Below are 26,251 nucleotides of genomic sequence, written 5' to 3'. Positions count from 1 at the left end.
TAGGAAAACCCGAATACAAACAAAACGCAGGAAAAAGCCCTAGAAGCTAACATCAACAGTCAATCGCCCAAATAGCTTCCCCAAGCAAATCAAAACGAAACCAAGAAAAGAGGATATAAGAAGGAGAGAAATCAGAATAGAGTACGTACCAAGTGTAAACTGGAAAGCAGGGTCGAAAATCGCAAATGCAGTCACCGTCACCACCTGAATGCTGCCGGTACACTCACAAGCGAAGACAAACAGTAAGCAAATGAAGCGATAACAAAGAAAATGCAGTAAGAAAAAAGCAACGAGAGTCCACAGGCTGCTATTTATAAGAGACAGCCCCTCGGTATTCCAAGCGTTCAGCAAAACGCTATCATTAAACCGACACATTGCCTAGGGAATACCCAGAGACGGCGGCTCGCCATAAATGCTCTCCTGTCTCTTTGCCCCCGCTCGCCACGTGGCCCAATGAGAACAAAAAGCAAACTTCGGTTTCAAAAAGCAATCATTCTTTTTTAACCTGCCCATTTTGCTAAGGCAAAATCGACAAATTAAAAAGGGGGGCATTGTAGGGACCCATCCCTGATGACACGTGGCACACGTCCCCTGACGACACGTGGCACATGATCCTACCCGGAGTATCCACATCCGGATTTCCCCAAGAGTACACGTGGCGCGTTTTCCTATCCGGACCACCGCCATCACTCATCCGGCGACCTTTCATATTCCACCCGGATATGTTCATCCGGATCATTGGCCAAACTGAGCGTGCCTCACTACGTCATTCTGACATCCTGTCACAAATCATATTCCGATACCTGCAGAGTGAAAAGACAGAAGTGACAGCTAGTCACTTCCCGCGATCTCTGACAGCCGTTCGTAGGATGAGGATGTCCCTGCCACCACCTAGTGGCATCATGGTAAACCAAAAAGCCTTCCATCATTTATAGAGGAGAGAGAATTCCTAAATGCTATATATATGAACCTTCGCACAAAGAGGAAGGTAAGCTTCTCAATACCTAGTAAAAGGCCAACTGTGTCATCTGCTTTTATCTCTCTTTCCATGGCTGACAAAACCATCGGAGGGTGTGTCCGGACCCCCTGTCCGGACGCCTTTTGCAGGAACAGCTGAATCAGGAATTCGTATTCGTTAAGATTGTATATCCATCCATTTGACAACTACGTGGATCGCTGAGAATACGAGGCCTCAACCGGAGTGACATGTCATCAATTGAGATTATTGTCCATTACTTTAGAATGTGGCAAAAAGCGGCTTTTCTTCTTCTTTACATTTTGCAGTGAGAAGGTTCTGGAGCATTTGATTCCGCTAAGATTTTGCTTCAACTTTTTTACGATGATTTTGTTCCATGATGGAATAACGTTACCATGGTCGCCCACCGACAAAGCGCGTGGGAAAAAGTTACCAACCACAACTTGTAAAGAATCGCAGTACCAAATCGGAATATTCCCTTTCTAAGAAGGCGCAGGCGCGTGGGTAGATCACTAAATTTAATTCCAACGGAATATTCCATATTCCCCGCGTCTTTTGCCAAACGACCGGAGTGTCCGTACAGTAAGGGGGTTTTCCTGAATCGTCAGATCTGTTGACCGCGGTCATGTCTGATAATCTGACGCGTGAGATGGCTGGAAGCTGTGAATTAAGTTGCTGAGAGAAGTAGACGATAATGACAGTCCAGCTGTAAACGGACCCGTTTGCATATACCTTATCACATGTTAATACTTGACGTAATATTCTTGGGCATCAAAAAAGAACTCATGCACGGCTATTGTGTTATAAATAACTCCGTGAGGCTTGGAGGGGATTGGCATCAAAGCATCTGTGGAGAGAAAGAAGTTAATCACGTGTTTGGAAGGAGAGAAAATGGCAGGAATCGTGGTGGTTTTCGACTTCGACAAGACGATCATCGACGTCGACAGTGATAATTGGGTGGTGGATGAGTTGGGTGCCACTGATCTGTTCAATCAACTCCTCCCCACCATGCCCTGGAACTCCCTCATGGTTAGTTGTGTTGATTTTTTCATTATCAATTCTGTTCTTGTTTCAGTTGGTGAACTGGATTATCCTCAATGTTCTTTGGTGAATGTGGTACAGGATAGAATGATGAAGGAGCTTCATTCACAGGGGAAGACCATTGATGACATCGCTGAGGTTCTCAAGAGGATTCCAATACATCCAAGGGTGGTTCCTGCCATTAAATCAGCCCATGCTTTAGGGTATATATATTTCCATCTTTTTTCTTTTCAGTTACTTGGTGCCAAACTTTTCTCTTTGGGAAGGTGACAATGAATGGAACTATGTATTATTCTAGGTGTGATTTGAAGATAGTAAGTGATGCGAATCTCTTCTTTATCGAGACGATTCTGAAGCATCTTGGCGTAATGGACTGTTTTTCGGAGATCAACACCAACCCCAGTTTTGTAGATGAAGAAGGAAGGCTCAGGATCTTCCCTCACCATGATTTCACCTCATCTTCCCATGGCTGCAGTCTCTGCCCTCCAAACATGTGTAAGGTAATGGAAAATTTTCAGTCTACATACCTAGTTTCAATTCAATTCATATCTGTTACTGATTTTGAATTTTTTCTGCAACAGGGCATGGTGATAAAGAGGATTCAGGCTTCTATATCCACAGAAAAATTCATCTACCTTGGAGACGGAAGCGGTGACTTCTGCCCGAGTTTGAAGCTGGGAGATGGAGACTATGTCATGCCAAGGAAGAACTTCCCGCTGTGGGACTTGATCTGCAGAAATCCCAATCTCATAAAGGCAGAGGTTCATGAATGGAGTGATGGGGAGGAGCTGGAGCATGGTCTGCTCCACCTGATCAAGAAAATTTCAGAAGAAAACAATGCTAACAACAACTCAGCTGCTGCCCAGTTGATATCTGTAGACTGCAAGTTTGAGACAATGGCTGCCCAAGCCCTGCCTCAAGCTTTCCCAGTTCCTCATTAGTTCTTCTATGAATCCCCCATTGTTGGCCATTAATTACATCCCTTTGTTTTTTTCTTCTTGGGATCAACTGTTTTTCCCCTTTAATATATGTATACCAGAGCCTGGTGCAGTTGTTTCTGAGACCAAAAACAGATCAAACTGAAATACAGTACTAGTTTGCTTCATCTAATATCAATCCCTTTCATATACAACATATATTTTTTTTGCAATTAGACTCGAAAGATATGGACACCAATTCAAATAAGTTGGTGGAGGGGAGGGTGCATGGAGTTTCATGTGAGCTTGAAGGGCATGTACAACTGCTTTGTATAGGCGGCGGCACCATGTGTAAGACACATACGTCTAACTACTTACCTCTTTTGTGACCTTTGCATCACTGCTCACGAGGAAAATGCAATAAAAATAAAAGGTTTTGTTGTTAATGCCCCAAAAAGTTTTGAATCGGGTTTTGACCATCTCACCCAGACTGAACACATAAGCTTTGATACCATTTGTTGGATCGATCTTTTATCATGACCCGATCTCATAACCTTGAGTTCAAGGTTTCATCATTGCATCTAAAAATCAATGAAAACCTAAACTCATAACTTTAAGCTTTCTTGCATAAGCTTTTATAAATAAAAACTTTATGACATTTGACATCATTCTTGAAGTGTATTTATAGTGGTTTTAGAAAGTGTTTTTAGTCTTTTAACACTTAATTTTTTTATTTTTTAAGCATAAAAAAAAGGATTAAAAATATTTCTTAAAATCACTATCAAATGTACTATTATTTGAGTGAACCATCTTGAAAAAATACAAAACATTTTATTTTTAAAATTTTATAGTATCCATTTCTACTTTATTTTTATTAAATTATAAAAACTAATGCTAATTTTTTTTTAAAATTTAAATTTGTGATATCATACATCAAATAGAAGAAAGCGTTCCTGATGCTATATAACTAATAGCCTTTTCTATATTTATTTGATTGGTTTTATTAAAAAAAAACTTTTAACTTAAAAAAGAACTTAATTTGAAAGTCATGATAAGAACCCACTTTTCATTAGGACTACAATTTTAACAGGTAAGTTAGGTTAATGGTTGATCCAAACTCAACTTGAATTAAAAAACAATTAATTTAACTGAATATACTCTATCAAAGTTTAAACAAATCTTTTTATTTTTTTATTTTTTTTAAACTTGGATTAAGTTTGAGTTAATTGGGTTAGACTCGGATTGATTGGATGAATCGAATTGCATGATTCAAAATTCATTTATAAATTTTGAAATTTTTTTATATATTTATATAATAATATAAATAGTAGATAAAACAAAATTTTAAGATAAGAATAAAAAAAGTAAAAATAAATTTATATATTTATATAAAATGATGAAAAATATATAATATAAGATAATTTGATATGTTTTTTTATAAAAAAATTTAAAAAATAAATATTATTATATAGAATAATATACATGATAACTATTATAAAAACAAGTTCGAATTCAACTCTAGTTATAAAATATTGGCTTCAACCTAATCCAAATTGAACTTAGATTAAAAAAGTCAATCCAAACCTCATCCAAATATTGAAAACGATTATCAAAATTCACTCGGATTGGATTCGAATTTCGGAACAACCCACATAAGATGGAACCTACCCTCACTTAAAGAAGAAGCAAGATCACTTTTTGCTGCAACCCTTCGAACATTACCAACTGCACATGCTAAATTCTCATGGCCTAAAAAAAAATTCTATTCCATGCCCTTAGATATTCCACTAGTCCAAAATAAAGGATAATAATCCTGAATGATGACATGTCATTCCAAATCCTGCCATGCTGGCCTTTATTCTACCTCCACCACCATTATCACAAGCGTCTCAAATACAATGTTTCAAAAAGGGTGGGAATTTAAAAAATGATTAACAACTAAAACCAGCAATTTGAAATGACAGCAAACAAGGCCAAGCCGCACCGGTGGCGCGTGGATGTGAAGCTTTGAATTTGGGTTGCGTTGCAAGCATATTTTCTATTAGAAAGCTGCCAAGCGAGACCATGCATTTAAAAAACCGCACATGGTCATCTTTTGTTAGAATCCTTCAAACATCGTCAATTACACATGCATAATTTTTGTAATAAAAAATAAAAAAATAAAAAATTATTTTATTTTATGTTAATAGAATATTTCACTAGTCCGATCAAACTAATAAAATAATAGATGATAATCTTAAATGATGACATGTCACTTCCAATCTTGAATCTATCCTAAACTCATCATGAATTTAAATTCATCCCGATATAATAAAAAAACCCTACACATGGCCATTTCTTATAATTGAAAAAAAAGATTTTCCATGCCCATATGGAATATTCCACTAGTCCCTTGAAGCTAATAAAATAATAAATAATATTCCTAAATGATGACACGTCATTCCCAATCTTGCCATGATGGCCTCCACTATCATTAGTCCAAACGTCTCAAACACAATGTTTCCAAACGGGTAGGAATTAAAAAAAAAAACAAAATTTTGTAAGCGCAGCAGACAAGACCAGTTCGCACCGAGGGCGCGTGAATGTGATGCTTTGAATGGTGTTGGTGCCTGGAGGCATATTTTTTTATTAGAAAGTTGACAGAAATTGAAACTTTGAACTTTGGTCTTGTGAGATTCTGTTTTACAAAAATATATGAATAAAATTATCTAAGTAGCTTCTGGGATAGTGGAACTAGGAGCCTAATTTGAATACTATATAAGTGCCTTTTATTTATTTATTTTTTATTTTTTTAAGTTTCATCAATCAAGGCCTAATAATACCTCAATATATGAATTTATAACTCACAAAAATTTAATGAAATTTCAAAACGAAGGAATAAATTCAATAATAAAAAATAAAAATTTCTTCATTCTACCCATTTATTTCTGTTCTTGTTTTTATTGCATTTTATTTTATCGTATCACATTCTATTTTCCGACATTTGAGAATCATAGTCCTTCACACCACTTACTTGGATCCCTCCATGACTTGAGTTTATGCCTCGAGGCATCTTGTTTTTGATGAGACTCTCTTTTGGTGTCCACTAGTCAGGTTTTTTTTAAATCAATATTATTTTTATTTATTTAAAAATAATTTGAAATATATGCATTTTTTAATAAGTCATATAATTATTTCCTAAAATATCAAATTTACTTGTCATATCATTAATAACAATTTATAACTAGACTCCTTCATATACATGTTTCCCTTTTTTAATATCAATTGACTTCCTTTCTCATATTTGTTATGAGATGTTTGTTTATGGAGAAAAACAAAATTTTCAACTTTTTTTTATGGAAAAAAAAATCTCAAATAATAATAATAATAAAGAAAAAATTTAAATGAAAAGGAAACATTTATATGAAAAAAATTTAGTTGTCAATTGATATTAATGACATGTTAAATAAAATAGAAATTTAAAAAAATAATTAAATGAGTCATTAAAAATGATATATATTTCAAATTATTTTTAAATAGTCGAAGATAATACTGATTTTTATTTAACTTAATCTTAAAAATATCATAATTTTTTAAATATAATTTCTAAATATAAAATTGAGTCATTCGGAGTTGATTTTATTGGACCAAGTTAGTAGGATCTCTTGGACCAAAATTAAATAAATAAATTAAAATAGCCGCCCATTAACAAAGCGCGTGGGAAAAGCGACCCACTGATCAAGAATCGCAGCACCAAAACGGAATATTCTCTTTGTCAGTTGGGGCAGAGGCGGACACAGAATTTAATTCGAACGGAATATTCAGATATTCCCCGCGTCTTTGCCTAACCACCACAATGTCTGTACAGTAGGGGGGGTTGCTTGAACCGTCGGATTTGTTGACCAAGCTTATGTCGGATAATCTGACAGGTGAGATGGCTGGAAGCTGTGTATTAAGTTGCTTTGAGAAGTAGACAATAATGACAAGAGTCCAACTGCAAATTGACTTGAATGGTTTCCATCAACTTTACCACAAGTACTTGAGGTAATATTCTTTGGCATCAAAAAAGACATTCATGCACGGCTGCCTCCTTCCCATCATGTTTTGGTTGTATAAATACCCCATGTGGCTGGGGTGGATTGGCATCAAAGCATCTGTGGAGAGAAAAGAAGTTAACTAGGTGTTTGGAAAGAGAGAAAATGGCAGGAATTGTGGTGGTTTTCGACTTCGACAAGACGATCATCGACGTCGACAGTGATAATTGGGTGGTGGATGAGTTGGGTGCCACTGATTTGTTCAATCAACTCCTCCCCACCATGCCCTGGAACTCCCTCATGGTTAGTTGTGTTGATTTTTTCATTATCAATTCTGTTTTTGTTTCAGTTGGTGAACTGCATTGTCCTCAATGTTCTTTGGTGAATGTGGTACAGGATAGAATGATGGAGGAGCTTCATTCACAGGGGAAGACCATTGATGACATTGCTGAGGTTCTCAAGAGGGTTCCAATACATCCAAGGGCGGTTCCAGCCATTAAATCAGCCCATGCTTTAGGGTATATATATTTCCATCTTTTTTCTTTTCAGTTACTTGGTACCAAACTTTTCTCTTTGGGAAGGTGACAATGAATGGAACTACGTATTATTCTAGGTGTGATTTGAAGATAGTAAGTGATGCGAATCTCTTCTTTATCGAGACGATTCTGAAGCATCTCGGCCTAGAGGACTGCTTTTCGGAGATCAACACAAACCCCAGTTTTGTAGATGAAGAAGGGAGGCTCAGGATCTTCCCTCACCATGATTTCACCTCATCTTCCCATGGCTGCAATCTCTGCCCTCCAAACATGTGCAAGGTAATGGAAAATTTTCAGTTTACATGTAGTTTCAATTATTGATATGTTACTTATTTTTGACTGATTTCGGGTTTTTGTTCTGCAACAGAGCATGGTGATAAAGAGGATTCAGGCTTCTATATCCACAGAAAAATTGATCTACCTTGGAGACGGCAGTGGCGATTTCTGCCCGAGTTCGAAACTGGGAGCAGGAGACTATGTGATGCCAAGGAAGAACTTCCCACTGTGGGACTTGATCTGCAGAAATCCCAACCTCATAAAGGCAGAGATTCATGAATGGAGTGATGGGGAAGAGCTGGAGCTTGTTCTGTTGCACCTAATCAAGAAAATTTCAGAAGAAAACAATCCTAATAACAACTCAGCTGCTTCCCAGTTGATACCTGTTGACTGCAAGTTTGAGACAATGGCTGCCCAAGTCCTGCCTCAAGCTCTCCCAGTTCCTCATTAGTTCTTCTAAGAATCCTCCAATGTTGGCCAACCCCAAAGCTATCATAGTTGCAACACTTGCTTCCCTTAGGTTTTTTTTTTCTTGGGGTTAACTGTTTTTTTTTTCCTTTAACATATGTTTATTCTCTGGTGCTGTGTTTCTGAGATTGAAAAAAATACAGTACTAGTTTTCTTCAACTAATATAAATGCCTTTACATCATCCATCTCATATGCATGTATTTTTTTGCAATTAGGCTGTGCGTAGGCTCATCATATTACTGATAGAAACCATACAAAATTGGTATAGTACCAAAGTTAAATGTGACAAGAGAAATGGACAGCTCTATTGGCAGTGGCTTGGCCTATTTGTGGCTATGTTTCAGTATGCTGCACCTGTGGATGGAATTATTAGAATTATTAGTAATGATATCGATATCTGAAAGCGATATGATCAGAATTTCAATAGACACAGAGAGATGGGGAATCTGGGTTCAATGAATCTGCAGATGTCACTTCTTAGGATTGAGCTTTGGCCATTCAAAGATATATGATTGAGAATAGAGGAGAGCATCTTTTCAAAAATTTGTTCAAATGCTTACAAAAAACAGCTTCCAGGGGCTTCCTTTCTACTTAAATTTGTTTCAGAAAACTGAAAAGGTATTAAGTAAACCTGACTTATCTTCTGGTATTGTTTTTTCCGACACTTTCAGGACTTTAAAACATGTCTATATAGTTAAGTTAAAAATAATTATCCAGGTCGCTATGTTCTAAGAGGTAATTTTCGAGAATTTCTCGAGAATCTATATTTTTTGGTACTCCATTGCTTTTGCTGTACTATGTCATTAGTCATCTGAAAAATGTTATATTGACAATGGAACATGAGAGTCCATCCCAAAATGAACTTTCACAAATGGTGGTGGCTGAGCATCATAGACTTCTCTGCCATTAATTTTTTTTTTCAACATCTGCTTGATGACACTCCCAACAAGTGAATGGTGTATGCAATAATTTGATGCTTTTGCTCTCAAAGGAAGTAAGAAGCAAAGAGAAACAGGCAAACTTCAATTGAAAAGTTGAGGACACCTGTTTGGTTAGGGTTAAAAGTTTTGATGAATTATTAGTTTCACAGACTTGGATCTGTGTGGTGTCTTAATGGGCAATCAACACCTCTCTAGAAAATCCTTAGCAGATGCTTTTCCTGTGCTCTTCAATTACTAAATTTGTTTCATACTCTTCTACCAATCTCTAGAATTATCTCATCATCTTAATAACATAAACACATTTCTCATCAAAGAATAGAAACAGATAGCTTTATGCTCTTACATGCCACATTAGGGAAAATGTGCACAATCTACTTGTGGTTACATAAGAAACCCTAGAGTCAGAGGTGACCATTTGATACATATTTTTCTTTTCAACAATGTCATTAAGACCTCTGTTTGTAGCAATTGAAGCTCTGGGAGGAATTCCTCCTGCAACTGGACCAGTATTCAGCTACAAGTTTTGAAAAAGAGGAGTTGGTTTCCATCAGATTTGAGGGCTCATCATACTCCACAAGCTTCCCTTCAAAATCAAACCAACCGATATTTTATGTAAGTTGGGTTAGCACCAAAAACCCAATAGTCCAAAACTGGCTTAGGCTTGGATTGGGATTGCATACCATAAGAGAGGACCATGACCATGTCGCTATCTATGACTGTGGGAACTCTGTGAGCTACTGTTATCACTGTACAATTTGAGAATTCCTGCCTGATAATTCTTTGTAGAATTGCATCAGTGGCAGAATCTATGGATGCGGTGGCTTCGTCTAGAACTAGAATTCTATTTCTCTTAAGGAGGACTCTTCCAAGACAGAAGAGCTGGCGTTGCCCGGCACTCCAATTCTCACCTTCATCACTCACTGTTGTAGGAACCAGAATAAGATCAAAACACTGCAAAAATTAAAAATGGTATGCTAATGTTGAAGGCAACTTGGTTGTTTTCAGTTGTAAAAGTGTATTAATTTATGGAATTCAACTCACCAGATGAGTCTAGTAAGTTTGGGAGGCTGCTGATTGTTGCCTTAAGCTGACACTTCTCAAGAGCCTGCAAATGAAGAACTGAACCAATCAAAGATGTGATTCTTTCCATATTATTGATATCTAAACTGCTTTGAACTAGAAGTTGCTGACAAACAATTGGAACTGTCACTAAAACGACCATTCGAGATTAAACCGAGTAGGGCTAACCTCCCATATTTCATCGTCAGAGTAAAGGCCTAGAGGGTCCAAGTTAGTTCGAATGCTACCCTTGAAAAGAGTGGGCTCCTGAGGGATAATGCTAAGCTTCATCCTCAAATCCTTCAGGCCTATGGAACAAATGTCAAGTCCATCTATGAAGATTTTCCCACTTTCAGGCTCTACTAGTCGGAACAAAGCACTTATCAGCGTAGTTTTGCCACTTCCAGTCCTTCCAACAATTCCTACTCTAGTCCCCTCCTTAAACGTGCAAGTAATTCCTTTGAGAACTAGAGGAGCATTAGGGCGGTATTTTATCTGAAACCCACCGAAAAGAAAGCATCATCAGATTTAAGTATTTTCAATCAAGAACTAAGGAACACAGTCATTTAAAAGAACTAGAAGAATTTCCTCACTTTCAGATATTGCAAGTCTATCCTGCCCTTGGAAGGCCATGAAGTTGGTGGCCTTTTTTCCTCCACAATTGCAGGGGGCTCTGATGGTATGTGCATGAACTGTTTGATCCTTTCAACTGAAACAACATAATTTGATAAGTTACAATACCATCGAGAGAAGAAGACTTGTGTACCAGTCAGTGCCAGAGCATAAGAAAGAGAGAGCCCCACAAGCCCTGCATAAGAAAAGAAAACAAATCAATCTAATAGACTGAAAACCTCTGAAAGATGAAAAGGTAGTCCTGTAATCAACTGCAGATACCTGGAGCTACATATCCCTTCGGAAGTAGAACAACAAGAAGAGCAGCAGTGACTAGAGTCAGATTCTGGAGGATTTCTATTCTTAAAACTAGCCATTCAATGGCTGCATTAGAATAGAAGAACAGCTTTGCGTCCGTGTCTATGAGCTCTAGGTAGTTTTGGAAGAACCTGTCCGCCATGTTAAAAGCCCTTATAGTGACCACTCCAAGTGATGTCTCAGCTGCATAACTCATAACGGGGGCTTTTGTTGTTCCATTGATCCTTATTAGCTCTCTTGCAGAGGCTAAATAATACCCCTTTTAGTCAGAAGGAAAACAGGATGGTTATCAGATTTTTATGTCTAGTAGCTAAGAATAAGCGAGAGATCAAAGAATGTAAAGTAGAACCCCATTATCTACCTGAACATAATATACAGCTACAATAGCAAAAATGGCCACAATGAGAACTGGCCAAGTGATTGAGGCTGTAACTCCAATTATTGATAGAAGCTCAAGACCAGATGCTACTACAAAGATAATGGAGAAAGGTATATCGAAATCCAAAACGCTCAAATCTGAGGAAGCCTGCAGAGAAAGGAACATTAGTAGATGTTCATGAAAAGTGATTCAGTCTGATGGTATAGTGTTCTTTTATATGCATATAAATGAGTACGAATTACTAAGATTATACTGAAAGAAAGAAGACAATCTTACTCGAGTCAGAATGCGCCCAACTGGGGTAGAGTCAAAGAAGAGCATTGGAGCTTTGAAGATGGAGTTGGTAAAACCTGCAAAGAAGGCCTTAGAAGCTTTTAATCCTAGACGGGCTCCAAAGAAAGACCTCAGATATATAAAGCCAGTACTTAGTGTTGACAGTCCAGCATAAACTCCAATTAGCATGCCATTGCTGATTTTTGGCATTTCAATGGCTAGTGCTAGCCAATAAGTTGAAGCAGCCTGAAGGGCAATAAAACCAGACTTGGTTATTATACATAAAAACAGAAGGAATGATCCCTTTGAGACAAGGAGATAATCCAAGAAAGGCTTCCACCCAACATCACCAATCTCTCTCTCTTCTTCTTCAGTAAGCTGCACTCCTTGTTGACCCTTCATGGAAATCTCCCCTTCACCGCTTTCTTTGGTAGGGCTCTGATCCAACATGTGAGGTTCTTCTTGGATTTCTTTATTTGAAAGATTCATAACTGTTGTTGCATTCTTATGAGCATTTACAAGCTGTTCAAATGCCGTCCCTGCTGCAAAAAGCTCCTCATAGCTTCCTGTCTGAGTTATTTGTCCAACTTCCATTACCTTAGAAGTCCAAAAATCCGATAATTTTTGTTGACATAATCAGTAATACATGTATGCATGACGAAAGATTCATCAAATTTTGAACTATGCTTTGTTACCAGAATTTTATCAACTGCAGATAGAAATTCCACTTGATGAGTCACAAGAATAACAGTCTTTTGCGCTAGAGCAGACATGATGCAATCCTGCAATGGCATAATTCAGATTCAATCAGAGTTTTGTCCATATTCATATATATGCATGTTTACATATTCAATCTTACATTGAAAAGAACTGCAGCTGTATGTGCATCTACTGCACTAAAAGGGTCATCCAGGAGGTAGATATTGGCATCATTGTAGACAGCTCGAGCAAGTTGAATCCTCTGTTTCTGTCCTCCACTCATATTAAGCCCTCTCTGACCAATTTCTGTTAAATCGCCATGGTCAAAACTATTTATATCCTTATCTAAGGCACATGCTTTTATGGCTTTCTCATACTTGGTTTTATCCATTGGCCTTCCATAAAGAATGTTGTCGCGAATTGTCCCACTTTGGATCCAAGAAGTTTGAGAAACATAGGCGATTGAACCAAATACATCAACCTGTTGACAACCAACAGAAGGAAAAAATTTAGTGAAACAAATTTGTAGATGATCTATAATACTAAATGGCTTTGCAACTCACGGTTCCTGAAACTTTTGGTATCTCTCCAAGTATAGCATATAAGAGCGATGATTTCCCTGCTCCAACTGGCCCACAAACCGCAACCTTCTGCCCCCATTTTACTTCCATATTTACATCTCTGAGTGTTAGGATGGTCGATTTCGGGTCCCAACTGAAACCACAACCATTCACTATAACACTGTAATGTGAATTTGGCACTACAACTTTCCTGATTTCTTCACTTTTGACCTCATCATCTAGCAGGAATGCATTGAGCCTATCAAAAGAGATCTTGATTTGGATCAAAGCAGATAGAGCTTCAGGTATGGTTCTCACAGGTTCTGACATGCACCGCAATGCTGCAAGAACGGTGAATATCGTGCTGGCATCTAGTGGGGCACTCCTGAAAACCACACACCCCAGGAAGATAACCGAAGGGATGATGCTTGGGGACAACCAATACAGTACAGTGCAATAACACTTCTTATAATGTGCTTCAGCTAACCATTTGAATTCGATGTCTCGCAGGGATTCAATCAAGTTCTTGAATTTCTCTTCCCATGACTGTAACTTGATAACTTTCATACTGTTAAGGATCTCTGAAGTAGACCTGAGTCGCTGGTCTTGGGCCATCATAAATTGGAATTGACACCTCTGTATTATCTTAGCAAATGGCACATTAAGAAGTCCACAAATGAGAAGAGGGACTAAACCTGTAAGAGCACCAAGACCCACAATCCCAAAAAGGACTCCAATGGACAGAAAAAGTTGCAAGATGAAACTCCACATTGTGTGGAACCACCAAGGGAATTCACCCATTCGATAAGCATCGATAGCAATATAATTCACAATCTCCCCAGTTGAATGCCTTCCCCTTCCCAAACTTGAAAGCTTGAGCTGCTTTTGGTATACAGCCACCATTAAAGATGACCTCATCCTCATCCCAGACCTCCTAGAATTAAGGAACCAATGCCTTTGAGACAAGGATTCAACCAGCTTGTTAAGGACTAGACACCCCACTAAGAACACGCCTTCATGCCAATTTTCCCCACTATGATTTGAGTATTTTACAAAAGCATAGAGCAACAGAGGAGAAACCACTACAGAAATTGTCTTAAACAAAGCAAAAATCCCTGCAGAAAGGGTTTCTTTCAAGTAGACCCGGGCTAATGCTTGTAGAACCAAGTTACTGCTATTATTCGGGGTTTTCTCCTTTTGAAGCTGTTCCCATGCATGAGCAAATTTTTGGTAGGCTAATTCAGCTCCATCCTCTGATTCCAGAGAAGGAATGTCTTCTAGAACTAAAGGTTTCGAGTAACCCAAGCAAAGTAAAGGATTAATCCAAGAAAATGTCAATTTACTAATGAAGCTACTCTTGCCTAATTCTACTGAGCTTTTCACAGGCCTTTTCCCTAGTAGAGGTTCGGAAACACTCCTATCTGGGGTATCTGGAGAATCATGGTGACAAATGATCCTGAATGCACAAAAGAGAAGCAAGAAGTTCACAAGCCATGGCACCATGTCAAAGACTTGAATGTTGTGAGTTTTCACTAGAATTCCGATATTTAGAGATGAACCCAATAGGAAGAAGGCCAACCACCAGAGAGAACTAAGAATTCTGATCCACTTGGGTCTTTGAATAAGCAGTGAAACTGCAAGAGAGATCCAAACCAGCCCTCTAACAAAGTAAACCCACCAACTCAAATGCCCAGACCCTTCATTTTTCACAAACAAATCCCACAAACCAGCACTAAGATATCCAATGCTAACAACAGCACAGCAGATTGAAACACCCCCAGAGACCCAGTCCCTCCTGCTGTGCTCAAAAATCACATTTTTTCTAACAGAACCCATAACCAAAATCACACAGAAAACAGAAAGAAATAGCAGATTCAAGACATCTAATATAGTTGTCTGAACACAAAAGAAACCCATATCAAGCCCTTCCCCAGAATTCCAGGAGAATCCACCTGTACATCCATAGACAAAATCAGAACAATAAAGCATATTACATAAATGCAACCCATAAATCTAAAGGCAAATGGAAAAATTTACAAACAAAAAGGAAAAGTCCATCAATGATATTCCATTACTTTTGTCCATTGTACATTTACACACACTGGACATATACTTCCACCAAACACCAACAAAAAGTCTCAACTTGTAATGAAAGAAGGCTAATTTTCAAGGTCCAGGTATACTAATAAAGCCTACACATTAAGGGTGGGTGACCATTGAAACAAAGGAGGGAAAATGGTTGTTACCCAATGAGCTGTCCCAAGAAGCCATTGTTGATATGATGAGAAAAATAAGTAGCTAAATTTAAAACTTCTGTAAAAGTGGTGGCAGTGACCTATTCTCCTTTTCTAGCAACCTCTTTCCTCCAGAAAATAAAGGCTGACAAGGCAAGGACACCAGAGAACACTTGAGGACAAATATTATTCATGTGATTCATGTTTTTTTGTTTTTGTTTTATAGCATGATTGGTAGAATATATTATTGGCTATATTTATCAGTTAAAATATAATATATATATATATATATATATATATATATTATAATTTTTTGTAATAATTTTAAAATTTTTTTTATATTACTTATTTTACAAAATTAAAATTTTTGATTAAAATTTTAATTTTTTTTATTAAAAAAGAAGAATTAAAAAAGATTTATAAAATAAATTATAAAACAATAATAATACATGCATTATTTTATATATCTATATATATATATATATATAAATTATTTTTATATATTGAATAATATAATATGAAAATTTATTTATAAATTTTAAATATTTTAATTATAAATATTGTTAAATGTAAGAAATTTCATTTTTTAATAAAAAATATTAGAATGAAATATAATTTTTATTTTAAATAAATATCAAACATTGAAAAATAAAATATATATATATATATTCTCATTTTACAAACTAAGCATAAGCATATAATATATCTTATTGCATGTACTATCTTAAGATATCATGTGCATTTGATATAATATTCAAGGATATCATATCTTATTGAAAACGATATCTTATAATATACATTTCTTATTTAATAAAATATGACATTCTATCATATCTCATCTTGTTAACTAAATACAACCTATAAGTAAAATTTTAAATATTATTGATATGTTAGAATATGGTTTTTTTTTTCTAATTAGTAGAAAAGGTAGAAGTATAAGTGGTTATTTTTTCCATTGCCAATAGTTTTAGTTTGAGAACTATATTTAATTTTTTTTTATTAAAAAAATTATTATTATTATTTTTTTTTTTTAATTGAATAAAACTATTTGTAGCACCAAAGTATAAGGGTGTGAGAATTATAAAAGAAAAAAAAGATTTAAAAAACAATTATTAAAAATAATTTTTAATTATTTTTAGGAACAAATTTTGTTTATGATCTCCAAATAAAAAAAAAATAGTTTTTCCTTATTATAAATTTCTTTGTTTTTTCAAAATATAAGTATATCAAGTTGAAATGAACAAGAGTCGTATCTATAAATCTTTGTAAATTAAAAAAATTTCATTATCAAGAGTTATTGTTAATCAAACCAAGCACAAATGAGTGAAAAAAAAAAAGACAAGATTTTTATCGTGATTCAATTATCAATGTGATCTTTATGTTTACGGAGGAATGCACTAACACTCAAAAATTTACTAATCAAAAGAAGCGAAAAATGTTACAATGGTGAAACTCTCGAACGAAGTGCAATAAAACTGATTCAAACTTTATAATTCAACAATTTTATTTTCTTAAATAATTTTTAGAAACTATAATGCTACTTGAAGAAATTAAATATTATTTTTTTTTAGGCATAAGAGACATTCTTCTAAATGCAGGATAATCCTAAGGGGTTGAGGGTTTTTTCTACCAATTGGGGCTCTCCTCTCACCACCCCCATGACCATAGTCTATAGGATTCATAACTACTAATCTTATTAAAGGACGCTTATCTAGCCAATACTTGGATCCGATTCTACCCAAACTTTTCTGGTTCACCCCAACATTTCCCACATGTCCCATTGTAGTTGAGCACATTCTTTGTTTAAATGCAAGTCTAACAATAAACTCCCCTAATTTCTTCATTGATTTATAATGCATGGTATTTTTGAAATATATGCAGGGAGAAAATGAGATGTCTTTGGACATCAATATAGAATTTTCAATAACATATTCATTACTTCAAAATTGTCTTAAGGTGTGACATATTTTTTGACAACATGATTATTTTTGTTGAATTATTTCCTTTGATCTATCAAGTTCATTCAACCTCCTTTCATCGTATCCACCAAAATTCTTTTGGCTTAATTGATGCCCATTCATTTTCTGGTTTTACTCAAAAGATTCCTTGATTTTCTCTTAGACTTTGGCCATATCTTTTGGAAAGATTGGCTTCTTTTATTTTTGTTTTTGTTTTGAAAAGCACTTTTCAATATAGCTTTGAACGTCTTTAAAAATGTCTAAAAGTATGGTTCTAAATAGTACTAACTTTTAAGAGGTTTTTAGGATCATTTTCATAAAGGTCATTTTTGTCTTAAAAAAATCTTAATTCAAGTAGATGCGTAGAAATATTTAATGGATGCAAATATAAACACTCTTTTATTTCACTTTAAATTCAAATAATTCCAAACATGCCCACTATATCCAAATGCATGTTGCTTGATTGATTTCTTTTGCTTTCTTTGATATAGCTGAAACTGAGAGACAAGCATTTGGCTAAGAAGATTGTGTGGTATAGGTGGTTTTGGGCTTTTTGTAGTGCCAAAGAAAAGAGAGAGAGAGAGAGAGAGAGAGAGAGAGAGAGAGACTTATCCTGGTGGACATGAGAGAGACAAAACATCAAGCTACTTATACTGGTGGACAAGGGAGGGAGAGAGAGAGAGAGAGAGAGAGAGGGGGGGAGGGAGACTTATCCTGGTGGACATGAGAGAGACCTAACATCAACCTACTTATAGTGGTGGACTAGGGAGAGAGATAACATCCAGCTACTAATCCTGGAGAGAGCTTTAAGGCACTTCACTAGTTTTTTGCAGTGGCGGATTTGAGAGCAAGGACAAGCTCACAATTACAAAGAAGACAATAGCCATTCACATGTATTTCTTTTACACAATAAATATTTAAATGTCTTTTCGTTTACATACAATAAGAGACAGAGACAGAGAGAATGAGAGGTCTCTACAAGTCAAAATCCCTATAATACCATATTATTATTATCAATTGACTTAGAAGTTTAAAGCTTGAATTATTCCATAATGAGCATATACGATATTCTACATCCATAAGTATGTGACACGTAGGAGAAACAACGTATTTAATATGCATAGACAGATTTTAAAGTTATGAGAATTTATGAACATAAGCGAATAATATTTATATCAATCATGATAGATGTATCAAAGTCAACCTCCAACTCGAAAACCCATGGAGTTTGGTCATCCACAAACCCCATGTGCCTTAATAACTATTCAATATGTTGATCAATTCAACACCAGGGAGCTCAGCTGTTGCCTGCTCATTCCCTACATTTTTCATTATTACACAAGTACACTGATTTCTCTTCAAAGCAATGAAACAAAAAAGATGGCCTTCTTCACTCATTTATTCTTAGACCAATTAGCAGCCATACCTCCAAATCTAGCACCTTCACTATTTGTAGTAGTTGAAATTCTGGGAGGAGTTCCTTCTGCGGCTGGACCAGTATTCAGCTACAAGTTTTGAAAAAAAGGAGTTGGTTTCCATCAGATTTGAGGGCTCATCATACTCCACAAGCTTCCCTACAAAATCAAACCAACCGATATTTTATGTAAGTTGGGGTTAATACCAAAAACCCAATACTCCAAAACTGGCTTAGGCTTGGATTGGAATTGCATACCATAAGAGAGGACCATGACCATGTCACTATCTACAACTGTGGGAACTCTGTGAGCTACTGTTATCACTGTACAGTTTGAGAATTCCTGCCTGATAATTCTCTGTAGAATTGCATCTGTGGCAGAGTCTATGGATGCAGTGGCTTCATCTAGAACAAGGATTCTGTTTCTCTTAAGTAGGACTCTTCCAAGACAGAAGAGCTGGCGTTGCCCGGCGCTCCAATTCTCGCCTTCATCACTTACTGTTGAAGGAACCAGAGTGAGATGGAAACTTCTCTATTTGACATTGAAAAATATAAGAGGGAAATGACATGGGGTATGCTAATTTTGAAGGAATCTTCAATTTTTAATTTCCTGAAGTGAACTCACCAGATGAGTCTAGCAAGTTTGGAAGACTGCTGATTGTTGCCTTGAGCTGACACTTTTCTAGAGCCTTGAAAATGAAGAACCAAACCAATCAGATATGTGAATAATGTGATTGATTTACTGCTAAAAGTCCTCTTCTTTTCTGAATATTTATATGTAAAATTGTTTGAACTTTGAACTAGAAAGTTAAAATGAGTAGGCTCACCTCCCATATTTCATTGTCAGAGTAAAGGCCTAGAGGGTCCAAGTTAGTTCGGATGCTACCCTTGAAAAGAGTGGCCTCTTGAGGGATGATGCTAAGCTTCATCCTCAAATCCTTCAGACCTATAGAACAAATGTCAAGTCCATCTATGAGGATTTTCCCACTTTCAGGCTCCACTAGTCGGAACAAAGCGCTTATCAATGTAGTTTTTCCACTTCCAGTCCTTCCAACAACTCCTACTCTAGTCCCCTCCTTGAATGTGCAAGTGATTCCCTTGAGAACTAGAGGAGCATTGGGGCGGTATTTTATCTGAAACACATCAAACGGATCATCAGATTTAAGTCAAGGAACGTATTCGTTTATTCATTTAAAACATGGACTAGAAGAACCATCTTACCTTCAGATTTTGCAACTCTATCCTACCCTTGGAAGGCCATGAAGATGGTGGCCTTTTTCCCTCCACAATCGCAGGGGGCTCAGGTGGTATGCGCATGAACTGTTTGATCCTTTCAACCGAAACAATATAATTTGATAAGTTACAATACCATCGAGACAGGAACACTTGTGAGCCGGTCAGTGCCAGAGCATAAGAAAGAGAGAGCCCCACAAGCCCTGTGTAAAGAAGAACGAAATCATTTTAACAAACGGAAGAACTCTGAAGGATAAAAAGACCATTGTAACCGACTATAGGTACCTGGAACTACAACACCCTTGGGAAGTAGAACAAGGAGAAGAGCAGCAGTGACTAAAGTCAGATTCTGGAGCATTTCTATTCTTAAAACTAGCCATTCAATGGCTGCATTAGAATAGAAGAACAGCTTTGCATCCGTGTCTATGAGCTCTAGGTAGTTTTGGAAGAACCTGTCCACCATTTTAAAGGCCCTTATAGTGACCACTCCAAGTGATGTCTCAGCTGCATAATTCATAACAGGAGCTTTTGTCGTTCCATTGATCCTTATTAGCTCTCTTGCAGAGGCTAAATAATACCCCTTTTAGTCAAAAGGAAAAGGAGATAATAATCAGATTTTTGTGTCTATTAGCAAAGAAGAATAGAGAGATCAAAGCACGTATGCTAAAAAATAGTATCTACCTGAACATAGTATGCAGTAACCATAGCAAAAATGGCTACAAAGAGAACTTGCCATGTGACTGAGGCCATAATTCCAATGGTTGTTATAAGTTCGAGACCAGCTGCTACCACAAAGATAATGGAGAAAGGTATATCGAAATCCACAACACTGAAATCCGAAGAAGCCTGCAAGATTGAACTTCAGCAGGCACATAAAAGAGTATGGTTCCTGAGGTTATCCTGAAAGAAAAGAAGATAATCTTACTCGGGTCAAAATACGCCCAACTGGGGTAGAGTCAAAGAAGAGCATTGGAGCATTGAAAATGGAATTGGTAAAGCCTGCAAAAAAGGCTTTAGAAGCTTTTAATCCTAGACGGGCGGCACAGAAAGACCTGAAATACACAAATACAGCACTGAGTGTTGAAATTGCAGTATAAACTCCAATTAGCAAGGTGTTGCTGATGTTAGGAATCCGAATGCCTAGTGCTAGCCAATAAGTAGAAGCTGCCTGAAGGGCAATAAAACCAGACTGAGTTATTATGCCTAAAGACATCAGGAGCATTCCATTTGAGACAAGGAGATAATCCAAGAATGGCTTCCACCCAACATCACCAATCTCTGTCTCTTCTTCTTCAGTGAGCTGAACCCAGGCAGACCCTTCATAGAAATCTCCCCTTCACTGTTTTCTTTGGTGAAGAGAGATCCATGGGACTTCTCTAGCAGATTCTGATCCAATTTTTGAGGTTCTACTTGTTCATCATTTGAAAATTCCAATACTGTTACTGCATTCTTATGTGCATTTACAAGCTGCTCAAATGCTGTCCCTGATGTCAAGAGCTCCTCATAGCTTCCTGATTGAGTTATCTGTCCAGCTTCCATAACCTAGAAATGCAGAAGGCAGATAATTTTTGTTCTCATAATCATATACACAAGGAAATATTTATTGGATTTAAGAGTAAGCCTTATTACCAGAATTTTATCAACTTCAGAGAGAAACTCCACTTGATGAGTCACTAGAATGACGGTTTTATGAGCAAGAGCAGCCATGACGCATTCCTGCAGTTGTGTAATTGAAATTCAGTTGAAGTTTCCATATGCAAGTTTATCTGCAGGCTAACATATTCAATCTTACATTGAAAAGAATTGCAGCTGTATGTGCATCTACTGCACTAAAAGGGTCATCCAGGAGGTAGATATCGGCATCATTATAGACAGCTCGAGCAAGTTGCATCCTCTGCTTCTGTCCTCCACTCATATTAAGCCCTCTGTGACCGATTTCTGTTTCATCACCATGGTCAAAACTGTTTATATCCTTATCTAAGGCACATGCTTTTATGGCTTTCTCATATTTGGTTGTATCCATTGGTTTTCCATAGAGAATGTTGTCACGAATCGTCCCACTTTGGATCCAAGAAGTTTGAGAAACATAGGCAATGGAACCAAATACATCAACCTGTTTGCAACCAGCAGAAGGAAAAAAAAATTAGCAAATCAAATTTGTAAATGATCTATGATACTAAATGGTTTTGCAACTCACGGTTCCTGAAATTTTTGGTATCTCTCCAAGTATAGCATGCAAGAGTGATGATTTCCCCGCCCCAACTGGTCCGCAAATCGCTATTTTATGCCCCCGTTGTACTGTCAAATTTACTTCTCTGAGGGTTAGAATGGCTGATTCTGGTTCCCAACTGAACTTACCTGCATTTATTTTGACACTGTGACCTGAATTTGGCCATGTAACCTGCCTTATTTCCTCACTTTTGAGCTCATCATCCAGCAAAAAGGCATTGAGCCGATCAAAGGAGACCTTGACTTGGATCAAAGCAGATAAAGCCTCAGGTATCATTCTGACAGGTTCTCCCATGCACCTCAGTGCTGCAAGAATGGTGAATATGGTGCTGGCATTTAATGGGGCACCTAAAAGGGCACATCCCACAAAGATAACCGAAGAGATGATGGTTGGAGATAACCAATACAGTACAGTATTATAACACTTCTTGTACTGTGCTTCAGCCAACCATTTGAATTCAACTTCTCGGAGGGATTCAATCAAGTTCTTGAATTTATCTTCCCATGACTGTAACTTAATGACTTTCATACTGTTAAGGATCTCTGAAGTAGATCTGAGTCGCCGATCTTGAGCCAGCATGAGTTCGGTTTGGCAGGTTTTCAGTATCTTTGCAAATGGCACATTAAGAAATCCACAAATGAAAAGAGGGACTAAGCCTGAAAGAGCTCCAAGTCCCACAACCACAAAAAGGACTCCAATGGATAGAAAAAGTTGCAACATGTAACTCCACATTGAGTGGAACCACCAAAGAAATTCCCCCATTCGATAAGCATCGACCACTATATAGTTCACAATCTCCCCAGCTGAGTGCCTTCTCCTTCCCAAACTTGAAAGCTTGAGCTGCTTCTGGTATACAGCCACCATTAAAGCTGATCTCATCCTCATCCCAGACCTTCTTGAATCAAGGAACCAATGCCTTTGAGACACAGATTCCACTACCTTGGCAATAACCAAACACCCCACTAAGAAAAGGCCTTCAGACAAATTTTCCTCCTTGCGATTTGAATAATTCACAAAAGCATAGAGTAACAAAGGAGAAACTACTACAGAAATCGTCCTAAGGAGCGCACAAATCCCTACAAAAACCGTTTCTTTCCAGTAAACTTTGGCCAAGGCTCTAAGAACCAAATTACTAGTATTTGTTGAGTTTTTCTCTCTTTGAAGAAGTTCCCATGCATGAGCAAAGTTTTTGTAGGCCAATTCAGCCTCGTCCTCCGGTGTTAGAGAAGGAATATCTTCTAGAACTAATGGTTTTGAGTAACCCAAGCGGAGTAATGGATTAATCCAAGAAAAGGTCAACTTGCTGATGAAGCTACTCTTGCTGAAATCTATTGAGCTTTTCACAGGGCTTTTGGCTAATAGAGGTTCAGATACACTCTTATCTGAGGCCTCTAGAGAAAGAGAGGGACAGATGTTCCTAAAAGCACAAAAGAGAAGTAAGAAGTTTACGAGCCATGGCACCATGACAAAGATTTGAATACTATGTGTCTCTACTATAATTTCGATATTTAGAGCTGAAACCAATAAGAAGAAGGACATCCACCAGATAGAACTAAGAATTCTTGTCCACTTGGATCTTTGAACAAGCAATGACACTGTCAAAGAGATCCAAATTAGCCCTCTAACAAAGTAAACTGGCCAACTCGAAAGCCTAGGCCCTTCATTTTTTGCGTATAGATCCCAAAAACCAGCACTGAGATATCCAATGCTAATAAGAGCACAACAGATTGAAACACCCCTAGAGACCCACCAGTCCCCCCTGCTGCATCGACTGATCTCATGTTTTCTAATAGAGCCTATAACCAAAAGCACACAGAAAACAGAGAGAAACAGCAGATTCAGGACATCTAATATACTTCTTTGAATGCAAAAAGAGCCCATATCAAGTTCTTCTCCACACATCCAAGAGAACCCACCTGTACATCCATTAGACAAAAACAAATCAGAATCATAACATCAGAAAAACATACACAAGAAAACAAGCAGGACCAGAACAGATGACCAGAAGAGCTAATGGGATTCACAGATAAGTTCATACACACGAGAGAAAACAAAGTACAACCTGGTGAATCGAAAGGCGAAAAGGAAGAACAAAAAAACAAAAAGGAAGTCTATTAAACGTTCTCCATAGTTTTTGTCCATTGTACTTTCAACACACACCAAGTATTTCAAACAACAAAGAGAGAAAAAGTTTGAACTAGTCATCAAATAAATAAGATTCAGGGGCACAGACAAGCTAAGAGACAATACAAAGAGAGGAATTCAAAGACATTAAAAGAAGGAAAATAGAAGATACTGAATGAGTTCTTCAAGAAAGCCATTGATGAAGGATATCTCAGCTTACTTGTGGAGGAAACTGAGCAGCACATAAGTATATGTAAGAGTTCAGAAGCACTAAGTCCACTTCAGTTCTACCTCAGCAGTCATGAATGGGGCCACTGGAGGTCATTTTTTTTCACTTTATTTTTCACTTTGGACTTTTGGGTCCTGTTTCATCTCATGGCTGCTTCTCCATAGAATTCAAATTTTATGGTACTGCTTTGTCCACGCGCTATGCTATCTCATCACATGCATTTATTCTTTTATACTCCTTTTAAAATTAAAAAAAAAAAAAAAAAGTTAACAATAAAAAATAAATAATCAAACTATACTTCCAAATGTAAACAAATCACAAACATAACACTTCCAAAAAAGTATCTAAAAAAAATGGAAGAAAACAGGTAGCAAAATGGAATATACAAACATATATACAAAGACATGAGAGAAAACAAAATGCCAAAAAGAAAGCAAACCAGAGAATGCCCATGAATGGTGTTCTGTAGTTCTTGTCCATTGTACATTAACACTCACTAAATGCTCAAAGACCCACTAAACAAATACCCACAAAGTAGCAACAAACAGATTGAACCAGTCATCAAAGAAGAAGAAGAAGAAGAAGATGAAGCCATTCAGGGTCCACAAATGGGTGAACAATCATTGACAAAAAAGGAAAAAAAAAAAAAATCAAACACCTAGAGAGGTGAAAAGGGATTTACCCAATGAGCTATCCAAGGAAGCCAATATTGGAGAATAGGTGAGCTTGGGTGTGGAGGAAACTGAGTGACATGTACATGGATATGGAGGAGCTCAAAGGCAGCTAATCGAATGATGAAGGTCCCACTATTCTCTGTCACACACCAGCCTTTGCTTCTTTTTCCTTGCTTTATTTTCTACTTTGGTTTCTGGGTTCTCTTTGATTGTGTGGCTACTTTTGCATCACAGGTCCACCCGTTATGGAAAATTATGTACTACCAATGTCATACGGTTGAAGCTGGCAATATTTATATAAAGAATGACCTGCCTTTTGTGACTACTATATATAACTTCTCTCAGATAAAAATACCCCTCATTAATTTTTTTAATTTCCATTTCACATCCAAACACTTTCAAAAGAAAAAATATATATATATAAAATAAAATATCGAAGTAAAGGTTGTTTTCCAAATATGGGGATTTTATTATTCTTAAGCACAAACATCTCTATATATGATAATTATCTTTCCCAAGTCCTGTTCATTAGAACCCTCTAACTAATTTCTTCTTGAAAAAGGTTCAAACCCTGTTTAGAAATTGCTCATAGAAGATAAATTTGCTTTGAAAAAAATATTTTTAAGGGACCTAATAATTTATTGTGTGCTAAAGTTGTAACGGTGTATATTGGGACAAAAGGAAAACTAAAACATTTTCTGTAAAATCTTTCTCCTCGAGAATCTAAAAGTTTTGATAAATGGTAATAACATAGTCGTGGAACACTATGAAACATTATATTTGTAGTTTCATGTTTTTAGAAATTGCAAACACAACACATACTGTCAAAAAAAAAAATCAAAATTAATCAAGTGTATGAAGGTTACTAAATTTCTTTCTAACCTCGATTTTGGATATGTTAAGGTCAAACATAGTATACTTGTTTATGAGAAGTTATAATCTCTCAATAATGTTTATGCTCATCTTCAACACATTGATCTACAGTAGTTTTTTTTTTATTTTTTTGTTCTCTAAGTCACTTGGAAATTTTTGCTTAAATAAATGTCTTAAAAACTCTTTATATTTAAACTTTTTTTATCAAGAAAT

General features: G+C 36.7%; 4 protein-coding genes across 8 annotated transcripts; 2 read left to right on the top strand and 2 right to left on the bottom strand.

Annotated features, from left to right (window-relative positions):
• The first annotated feature begins 1,836 nt into the window (after positions 1 to 1,836).
• LOC117922465 (inorganic pyrophosphatase 2-like) lies at positions 1,837 to 3,149 on the top strand. The gene is made up of 4 exons (XM_034840596.1): positions 1,837 to 2,005; positions 2,099 to 2,220; positions 2,316 to 2,517; positions 2,599 to 3,149. The coding sequence occupies exons 1-4, from the start codon at positions 1,868 to 1,870 to the stop codon at positions 2,956 to 2,958; spliced, it is 822 nt and encodes a 273-aa protein (XP_034696487.1). The 5' UTR covers positions 1,837 to 1,867; the 3' UTR covers positions 2,959 to 3,149.
• A 3,904-nt stretch (positions 3,150 to 7,053) lies between these two features.
• LOC117922269 (inorganic pyrophosphatase 2-like) lies at positions 7,054 to 8,418 on the top strand. Its single transcript, XM_034840342.1, has 4 exons — positions 7,054 to 7,250; positions 7,344 to 7,465; positions 7,561 to 7,762; positions 7,851 to 8,418. The coding sequence occupies exons 1-4, from the start codon at positions 7,113 to 7,115 to the stop codon at positions 8,208 to 8,210; spliced, it is 822 nt and encodes a 273-aa protein (XP_034696233.1). The 5' UTR covers positions 7,054 to 7,112; the 3' UTR covers positions 8,211 to 8,418.
• Positions 8,419 to 9,422: 1,004 nt separating this feature from the next.
• On the bottom strand, positions 9,423 to 15,406 carry LOC117922525 (ABC transporter C family member 8-like). 5 transcript variants are annotated; one of them, XM_034840663.1, is made up of 12 exons: positions 15,316 to 15,406; positions 13,073 to 15,021; positions 12,670 to 12,990; positions 12,506 to 12,592; positions 11,814 to 12,407; positions 11,520 to 11,684; positions 11,123 to 11,417; positions 10,822 to 11,036; positions 10,418 to 10,723; positions 10,211 to 10,274; positions 9,850 to 10,089; positions 9,423 to 9,752 (listed from the first exon to the last, which is right to left on the bottom strand). In XM_034840663.1, the coding sequence occupies exons 1-12, from the start codon at positions 15,338 to 15,340 to the stop codon at positions 9,616 to 9,618; spliced, it is 4,398 nt and encodes a 1,465-aa protein (XP_034696554.1). In that variant the 5' UTR covers positions 15,341 to 15,406; the 3' UTR covers positions 9,423 to 9,615. The 5 variants fall into 5 exon arrangements, with proteins under 5 accessions (XP_034696554.1, XP_034696553.1, XP_034696552.1 ...); XM_034840662.1 differs by lacking the exon at positions 15,316 to 15,406 and adding an exon at positions 15,145 to 15,305; XM_034840661.1 differs by lacking the exon at positions 15,316 to 15,406 and having other exon boundaries at positions 13,073 to 15,305.
• Positions 15,407 to 18,407: 3,001 nt separating this feature from the next.
• On the bottom strand, positions 18,408 to 24,525 carry LOC117922170 (ABC transporter C family member 8-like). Its single transcript, XM_034840204.1, is given in 13 exon segments — positions 18,408 to 18,835; positions 18,934 to 19,173; positions 19,301 to 19,364; positions 19,503 to 19,808; positions 19,897 to 20,111; positions 20,194 to 20,488; positions 20,590 to 20,754; positions 20,834 to 21,213; positions 21,216 to 21,450; positions 21,538 to 21,624; positions 21,701 to 22,021; positions 22,106 to 24,054; positions 24,435 to 24,525. Coding segments are annotated over 13 exon segments (4,458 nt in total). The 5' UTR covers positions 24,508 to 24,525; the 3' UTR covers positions 18,408 to 18,707.
• Positions 24,526 to 26,251: the final 1,726 nt, after the last annotated feature.

Source organism: Vitis riparia, chromosome 9, assembly GCF_004353265.1.
Source record: "Vitis riparia cultivar Riparia Gloire de Montpellier isolate 1030 chromosome 9, EGFV_Vit.rip_1.0, whole genome shotgun sequence".
Classification (NCBI taxonomy): Eukaryota; Viridiplantae; Streptophyta; class Magnoliopsida; order Vitales; family Vitaceae; genus Vitis; species Vitis riparia.
Note: the sequence above shows the minus strand (reverse complement) of the source record. Positions and strands in the feature narration are given on the sequence as shown.